At 35.9% G+C, this 8,882-nt stretch overlaps 1 protein-coding gene across 2 annotated transcripts in view; it reads left to right on the top strand.

Moving 5' to 3' along the window:
* LOC107705573 (protein lunapark-B-like) overlaps nucleotides 1–8,146 on the top strand; it is an 8,919-nt gene extending 773 nt beyond the window's left edge. Inside the window, exons 3-14 of one of the 2 annotated variants that reach the window (XM_016508893.1) lie at nucleotides 54–95; nucleotides 1,299–1,486; nucleotides 1,712–1,770; nucleotides 1,926–1,966; nucleotides 2,094–2,177; nucleotides 2,632–2,683; nucleotides 2,768–2,977; nucleotides 4,841–4,946; nucleotides 5,088–5,158; nucleotides 5,269–5,433; nucleotides 5,658–5,744; nucleotides 6,951–8,146. In XM_016508893.1, coding sequence (XP_016364379.1) covers nucleotides 54–95; nucleotides 1,299–1,486; nucleotides 1,712–1,770; nucleotides 1,926–1,966; nucleotides 2,094–2,177; nucleotides 2,632–2,683; nucleotides 2,768–2,977; nucleotides 4,841–4,946; nucleotides 5,088–5,158; nucleotides 5,269–5,433; nucleotides 5,658–5,744; nucleotides 6,951–7,132 — 1,287 coding nt within the window. In that variant the 3' untranslated portion in view covers nucleotides 7,133–8,146. The remainder of the gene's footprint in view (nucleotides 1–53; nucleotides 96–1,298; nucleotides 1,487–1,711; nucleotides 1,771–1,925; nucleotides 1,967–2,093; nucleotides 2,178–2,631; nucleotides 2,684–2,767; nucleotides 2,978–4,840; nucleotides 4,947–5,087; nucleotides 5,159–5,268; nucleotides 5,434–5,657; nucleotides 5,745–6,950) is intronic. The other variant, XM_016508894.1, reaches the window with a different exon arrangement.
* Nucleotides 8,147–8,882: the final 736 nt, after the last annotated feature.

Here is an 8,882-nt window from a genome sequence, read left to right as displayed (position 1 = left end):
TTCTTTATCAAACCCATACTATAAACAATAATGTAATTGTTATGCTCCAACAGACTAAAGCTTCCACAGTGGAACTTCTAGAGGCACTGGATAAGGTATGTTCCCCACTGTTGTCCTGCCCTTTCAAACCCTACAGACTCTTTTCAGCCGTTGTGACCTTATCACACATCACAGAGCTGTATGTCATCATTTGAACCCTTGTACTGGCTGCATCTCCTTGCTTTACTCATGCCTGGCTCGCCTCCTGAAGTCTCTGTCTATCTGGAGACTGTATTGACGGGACCATCTGTTCGCCGGGCTGCTGCGGTTGACCTTAACTGTCCAGTAGTGGTCACTGCTTTAGTTTAGAGTGAGCTGTAGGAATACACTTTGCAATTCCAGAGGGCTTTATGTTTAATTTCCACTGTACATTCAACTGTAACTAACAGAGCTTATATCCGGCATTCAGTATTCATGTTCTGCATTGTCAGGTTCAATGTCTCTCAGATTTATGTTGTGCATAGGTTTTAATGGAATGCTGTAACAGGACACATGTTGACAAATCTGTTATTCATGCCACCATGTAAACAAACATTATAACTTACTTTGAGGCGTCATTTCTACCCGACCTGACCTTAAAAATGACTTTAGTTAGTGTAATCTAATGTAGTCAGATTCAGAATCAGTCATGTTAATTAAAAATTTTAATTCTTTAATCTAACCAATTAACCCTGTGAAGCCTGACATATCAAATAATAGTCAGAAAAACATATTTTAATGGAAAAATTTTGTGAAACTTAAACTTGTCTTAGAAAAATTATAAATATTAGTTTTCTGATCAAAGCTATGTAGTTAAAAACATTGCAATGCAATACAATGGTGGTTGAGAGATGCACAAATAAATGTTCATCATAAGCCTGTTTCAGCATGAAACAACATGATTTAACATGATTTTTTTTAAAAGATAACCATTTTTTTCATCTTGAAATATTAATAACAAAATAAATAGTTATTTTTACATTTACTTTACTCACAGCAAACAGACATGTGTACCACAAGGTAGACATTTTTAGATTAAAACTAAAAGGCCATTTACTCTCTAAAAAAGTGTGAATCAGTCAGACAGAAGCATGCAGTAGATAGTGTACAACAAGTTTTTCAGTTTGATCATGTTGATAATTGAGAGATCCTAGACTTTATAGGGTTAAATTAGATGTTATCAAATGAAGCATTTTTAGGTTACCTCACAAAGCATTTTTACAACATTTAACGTAATGACATTGGTAATGATCGTACAATGTTGCGATATGAATCCACAGGACACGAAGGACCTTGAGGAGTTTCGTGCAAAGAACCAGCGTTTGCTGAAATTGTGGGTGGGCCGACTTCTCTTCTACTCATCTGCTCTGTACCTGATCACGTGTCTGTGTGTGTATTACCTGTACTTTCCTGAGCAGTGGAGCGCTCGGCTCATCACTGCCCTGCCTCTGCTGGCCTTTCCTGCACTGTGAGTCCTATGTTTTATTCATGGATAATGACATTCTATTAGGCTTGCTTAGTGTATTACAGTTTATGTTATTACATCTGTATTATGTATTTTATCACACGTATTGCATTCTGTTATACTTCTTTTTAAAGGCTGCTTGGCTTAGGTAGGTCATGTTATTGCGTTGCGTCATTGATTTGTTATTGTGTTCTCTTGCTTAATTTCATATTCTCTCTCTCTTCATAGAGTGTTGCTACTACGAAAACTGCTCGTCTTCCTTTTCTCCAAACGTACAGAGAGAAACAGTAAGCTCATGATATGTTGTTTTTCTTCATTCTTCATGGTTTTCTTCTTTTTCTTAATCTGATTGGGATCTGATTGCGATTTGATTGATTGACTCACTGGTCTTTTGAATGAATATCTTTATAGATTGACTAATTTATGGTTTCTCCTGTTTCAGATGAAAAATTAGATGATTTAAAAGCACAGAAACGGAAAATAGTAAGTGTGATTTCAGACACATTAGAGCAGCTGTCTAAGAAAGTAAGCTTGCTTGTGGCTACTTATATTTCAGATGAATAAAATTGTTCATATGTACCATAAAACAAACGAATTATGTTTTTGTCAGCTTGAGGAGGTGATGGAAACGGAGACCTACAAAAATGCTAAACTCATATTGGAGAGATTTGATCCAGAATCTAAAAAGAAAGCAGTAAGTAGTCATATGTAATATTAAAGCTTGAAAATGTTTTTTAAATGAATGAATATCTTTATAGATTGACTAATTTATGGTTTCTCCTGTTTCAGATGAAAAATTAGATGATTTAAAAGCACAGAAACGGAAAATAGTAAGTGTGATTTCAGACACATTAGAGCAGCTGTCTAAGAAAGTAAGCTTGCTTGTGGCTACTTATATTTCAGATGAATAAAATTGTTCATATGTACCATAAAACAAACGAATTATGTTTTTGTCAGCTTGAGGAGGTGATGGAAACGGAGACCTACAAAAATGCTAAACTCATATTGGAGAGATTCGATCCAGAATCTAAAAAGAAAGCAGTAAGTAGTCATATGTAATATTAAAGCTTGAAAATGGTTTTTAAACAGATGTAGGGATTTATTTTTGGAGCTAGTGAGTTAGATGAATACATGGTTTGTCTTTACAGGAAGCAGAAGCCACTCCAGTCAGACCCCACATGACCCCTAGACCAGGACAAGGTTTGTATGTGCTTTTGTTTTTGATTATGTGTTTATGCGTGTTTTCCTTAGGCATAATGCACACTGTACTCTCATTATATCCAGACCTTCGGCAGCGGCATGTTGCAATGGCTAGTCCTGGTCCAGTACCCAGTCCCATGTCCCCAGGAGCCACACCCCTTCGCGGAGCCCCAGGAGGGCCTCCAGAGAAAGGGCTAGCCAGGTCTGTAGCCAGCCCAACAGGAGCGAGCCAAGCAGAAACACCACAACAAATGATGAGAAGCATGAACCCTTATTCACCAGGACCTGGCTCAGGTTCAGTACACTCATACTTACAGCGGATATACATGGTGGATAATTAAATGAAAAACTGCTAGCCACTTACATAAATGAACTATAGTGTCCTGCACCCACTAGTAAAAAAATATCAAAAATTATATCTGGTCTCTGAATCATTTTTGGTTTCACTGTATATCCTTCGGTTATTTTCACACTTAATTATGCCCATTAAAATGTATTTTACAAGTTTTTGTTACTTTCATTCTTTTGCTCTATGGTACATCATCTTTAATTTAATAGCATTAGAGCAGCGGCTTAGTACTGTAATCACGCGCTTTGCTGTAATAATGCAGGGAACCACTCGTTATAAATCTCCTAACTGTGATATTTTCAGAAGTAGAAGTCGCGTTTTTTCATCTGAAACGTGCTGCGATTTATATTTTAAAGCCACTCATATAATGCAGAAACACTCAAGCAAGCAAAACACGCGCAACGCCTGCACGTGTTTGTACTGATGCAGAATAGTAGAGTCTAGCGCATTTCACACAGGCTGCTAGATTCACTTTCGCTAGAAAGTCGTGTATGCCTAAGGTTGAAAATAAATGATGTTTATAGTGAATGCCCCTATGAATGCTTTTATTTTTACGATTTCGTTTTAATCCAAATGATGCGTGTGCTAAGTGAGTGAACATCAAAGATCACACAACAGAAGTGCGCGCGTGCTCTCTCTCGCTCTCTCTCTCTCTGTCTCTCTCTCGCTCTCTCCCTACCGTTAAGTAACTTGTGCATTGTTTTACTTACTTGTTTTTGACATATTCTACCGAACTATAAACTTTCCAGTGATGTCTGTGAGAAAGGTATATTAACTCGACAAGCTCGCGCATCTGCGCCGCCGCGTGCTCAATCCACTCAGCGTGCTTTGTTTATCATCTCGCGCACATCAGCTATACAGACGTTAATACTGAATACTCAGTGCATGATGAAATTGACTATTCATTGCATACATATACTTTGTAGTAGACATCCATAACTCCTTTCTGCTGTCTGTTGTCAGTGTTTCTTTGTTTGAATATGGCGCTTATCACATTATGTGTGGTATCGACGTGTGGTATCGGGGCATTTTAACGAGTACAGGAGGCCAGTATCGGGCCCGATACCGGTTGCATCCCTAGCTGTGGCTCTATAAAACTATGATAGTGATAGTAATTATTAGTGTTTTTAAAGATTAACTTTAAGTGAGTAAATGTAAATCAAAATGTAAAAATAAGGGAAAAGAGCGTGCATAATTACATTTTTTCGCATCAACAGATGTTTAGTAACGTGTAGTTTTAGGTACACTGTTTTAATACAATTTCACATTTAAAAGTGTGCTGAAATGCCCAATTTTTTGTCCATTATGAAGGTGTCCTTTCTAAAGTGATAGTTTGCTTAAAATAATAATTCTGTCATGTACTCACCCTCATGTCATTCCAAACCTGTATGATGTTCGGTCTTCTGCAGAACATGAAAGATATTTTGAAGAATGTTGATAACCATTGTCTTCTATTGTATGGAACACTGAGACGTTTATTAAAATGTAATCTTTTATGTTCCACAGAAGAAAGTCATACAGGTTTGGAATGACATGAGGATGAATTAGAATTTAAATTTTTAGGTGAACTATCCCTTTAAGTGTGGATAAAGGCATTCACACAGTTTAAGCCTGAATAAAATTCCTGACTAGCTTCTTACTCAAGGATTAATGCATTCCTCACTAAATCAACATTTTCTGGGGCTTAAATTCAAACTGAACTTTATAGGTTTCACAGTTGATGGCATTAGCATTATTGTGAAGTCCTAGCGTGTCATTTTCCTGATTTGTGTAATGATGAAGTGTTGATTAAGCTTTTGATAATTTAGGTATGCGTCCTCCTGGTCCACCTCTTGCTCGACCCATCCTTCCACGAGAGCGCAGCGCTGTGGACAGAGTCATTGAGTATTTGGTGGGAGATGGACCTCAGAACAGGTATTACACTGGTATAACATACAACCAGCTTGACATACAAGTTAAGAGAAACGCATTGAACACTGCACTGGCCAGAATTATGTCAGTACATGAGAGAATTATTGTTTCCTTCACTCCTCCCATTTATTCTTATACTTTCAGATATGCATTGATTTGCCAGCAGTGTTTTTCCCACAATGGTATGGCTTTGAAGGAGGAATTTGAGTATGCAGGTAAGAACCTGTCAGAGCACAGTATAGAACTGTGAAGTTTTTGGGGCCGAGGATACTTCCTTCTTTGAGGGTTTTATTTTGATACTCATGCGTGATGTTTTATGTTACAGCATTCCGTTGTGCTTATTGCTACTTCATGAACCCGGCAAGAAAGACACGCCCCCAGGCCCCCAGACTCCCAGAATTCAGTTTTGAGCGCAGACTTTGCTCTGAATCTCCTGAAACACAGTCTTCTGCTGCCACAGAGACACCAGAGGACAGTGACGCCCCTGAAGGTATTTCATGCTGCTGACAGCCAGTGACCTCATTATTAAGAACTCATAAAGTCATTTTGTCATCTTGTCATGCCATGTGTCAATCAGTCTTAAAACTGCAGCTGGAAAGCCTCCAAGAGGAGAGCAAACAACTTTGAAAGTCAGTGCAGTTTTGAAGAAATCATTTACATTTATCGTTTGTATGAATGAATGTTGTATTTTATTTTATTTGTGTGTTTTTTTAGACCGTATTGTCTCGACTCCTGCCACTCGTGTTTCACACTCTGGCACCCCTTGGAGTAAAGTTCATAGTTTCAAGAAATTTCCCTCAGGTCCCAGAACCTACACACTTTACTTACACATACAATACCATTCAAAAGTTTGGGGTCCATAAGATTTGTTTTTGTTTTTTAATGGGTCTTACGCTCACCAAGGCTGCATTTATTTGATCAAAAATACAATTTACTATTTAAAATGACTGTTTTCTATTTTAATATACTTTAAAATATTTTTACTCCGGTCTTCAGTTTCAGTTATAGGCTTTAGCTGCTTAAGAAGCTTTTCTTTTTATTATCAGTGTTGAAACCGTTGTGCTGCTTAATGTTTTTGTGGAAACTGTTCTACATTATCAGGATCCTTTGATCAATAGAAAACTAAATGTAAAATTTATTTGAAATAATTTTTGTAGCATTATCAATGTCTTCATTGTCACTTTTGATCAATTTAATGTGTCTTTGCTGAATAAAAGTATGAATTTATTTTAAAAAAAAAAAATTCTGACCCCAAACGTGTGAACAGTATTGAATGCACTGCATGATGCTTTAGTGCTAAAGTATTCTCTGCTCCTTTCAGTTACAGTGGGTAACATAATCATGATCACAATCATTTCCTATTCAAAGAACACTCTCATACACAAAATCACACAACACAATAATGACTGACACCATTACAAAGCAGGAAGGTGTGTTTTGTATGTGTTTGTAAAAGACTGTAAATCTTATTGTATCTTAAATCTGACTGTAAATCTTAAATGTCTCCTAATATGTAATTTGAAATGTTATGTCTGTTTTATATCTGTCTTAAGGGAAATATCCTGCATTTTTGACATTCAGCTTATTTTTTGATCTTTATAGAAATTAAAAAGCAAGTAAAAAGATGCTTTTTGCAAAATATCTGCTAAATTAATATTAGTTTTAGCGAGATGGTCAGATGCTTAGTTAGGTACTGAATGTCTAAAATGTTGAATACCTCTCTTTAAAAAATCTGATTTTTTTCCAAACCCTTAGGTGCATGGCTCATTGTCTTAAACTTTTTTTTCCCTCTAATTATTAATTGGTTTGTTTACAATCTTGATAATACATGTGCTTCTTTTAAACATGCATTATCATACTGAATGAAGAATACCACAAATTATATTCTTATTATTTAATGCAATAACAGGCCTAATACGCACACAATCTCACACATGCACAACAGTGCCATGGCTTTTAGCAGTATACATCCCCAGTGGCAATTATTTTAATTATTTCATTTTGCAGATGACATAGAAAGAACTACAACTGCTGAGCCTCAGGACCCTACCGCTGAAGATCCACCTGCTGCACATGAATCAGAGAAAGAAGAGGCACAGTCTCAACAGAGCCCGCCCCCCTCAGAGAATGTCCAACAGGAAGAGGCTGGAGCTCAGGGGCAACAGCAGAAAGAGGATGAATCAAACTAAACTGTGTTTAAATGCAGTTTAAACATGCATGATCAATGCCGTTCGCTACAGCTTTTGGTTTTTGGGATGTTTGGTTTTAACTTCACCCTAAGCATGTTCATTTAGTACTTCTTAGTAATTCTGGAGGCTGTTAAGAGTTTTTACTGCTAATTTATTTATATATGCACCACAGTGTTTACATATAGTGGGCTAAATATCATATCACATTACAGTTTTGGTGTGATGTCACCCAGTACAATACATGTGCATGGTTTGTTTATGAGGGTGATTTCACAAAACAAACTGCAATTGCTAAAGTCAGAATAGTATCATTTTACAGTGTTGGCATTCAGTTGTGTAGTAAATAAGGACAGGATACATTTTACAGATTTTATCTGTCTTTGTGTTTACAGAATTATTTGAAACCGCAAGCTGAACAAAAATACACTCTGACAAACGCATAGTCCTTGTAGGGGAGTGATGTTTTCTTTTTGCTAAATGCACTATTTTGAGTATTAAATATTTATTATTTTGTTTTGAATTGTTTTAATTGCTTGTTTTTTGTGGCCAACAGTTTGTTTACGTATTTGTGTATAATTCAACTGTCTTGTGCCTTTCTGGTTAGGAATATGTCTAGGTTTTAACTGCACAGTTTACAAAATTGCAAAATTTGCCAGAAATAATACATTGGATGTTTTCTGCATTGCTGTCTATGCTTTACAAGTCATCTGATGCCAGAGGTGACACTGGTATTTATTCATGAATTAAAAAAAAAAAAAAAAAAGGTGGTGATGATAATTTTGTAATCAATTGTGCCTCTGCATTTTGCATTAGTTAATTCATTTCCATGTTCGTTGTGAATTGACTCTTATCTCAATAAGCAACACAAAATTCATGTGCTTTGGAACTGGAGGTGTCCACTTGTTCTTGTTTGTCTGTACTTGCAAGTTGTTGTGCACATGTCTGTTGCATTTACAGACTGGATTGTGTGCATGTTAAATCCAATAAAACATCTTTTTCTAAAGAATGGTTCTTTCAGCATTATCATGAAAAGTGAGTTTTTCTTTGGTAGGCAACAAAGTGATTAAGAATTAAGAAGCACAATATAGAAAGGTTAAATGAAAGTTTCTGATACTCATGCCTAAGCAAATGTTTCATGCATGATACATAACATAAATACTTACACTTTACTGATAACCTTTTTTGTCATATGTTGGCATAGCAGTTGAAGTAACTAAAAAATTTAAAATTTAGTTTTCATCTTATGCAAATTTTAATTTTTTTACTCCGAATTTTCAGTTGTTCCAAACCAGATACACCAGCAGCCCCTTACAACAATTGTGTGCTCTTTGATAGGATATAACATGTTATTTCACAGAACCTAAAAGAATTTTCTTAGATGTGTTCTTTGAGATATTTTCAATATGTCAAACCAGCAAATGTAATATGACCCCAAAAATATGTATTTTGACATGAAATATTTGTACAAAACTGTAGGAATTCTCTCATGGTCCCAGTCATGTTTTATATAATTGCGTATCCCAAGTAACCTATTAATAAGTATGAAAACAATGACCAGGACTGAAGTACTGGACTAAGTATTGTATTTGATCTGTGTTGTATAGGCCTTTTTAATTTACATAAGTTGTCTGTGTGCTACAGCAATCTATTTTACCTTATTTTATTATTTATTTAATCTGCTTGTTCAGTAATTTTTCTTATATATTCTGTTAAAAGTGTAAAAACGCAGTAAAGTTTTATGTTTTCTTTG

The sequence above is a fragment of the Sinocyclocheilus rhinocerous genome, unplaced genomic scaffold (assembly GCF_001515625.1).
Source record: "Sinocyclocheilus rhinocerous isolate Xijiao unplaced genomic scaffold, SAMN03320098_v1.1 scaffold504, whole genome shotgun sequence".
Lineage (NCBI taxonomy): Eukaryota > Metazoa > Chordata > Actinopteri > Cypriniformes > Cyprinidae > Sinocyclocheilus > Sinocyclocheilus rhinocerous.
The sequence above is the reverse complement of the archived record's forward strand: the minus strand, read 5'-3'. Positions and strand labels throughout refer to the sequence as shown.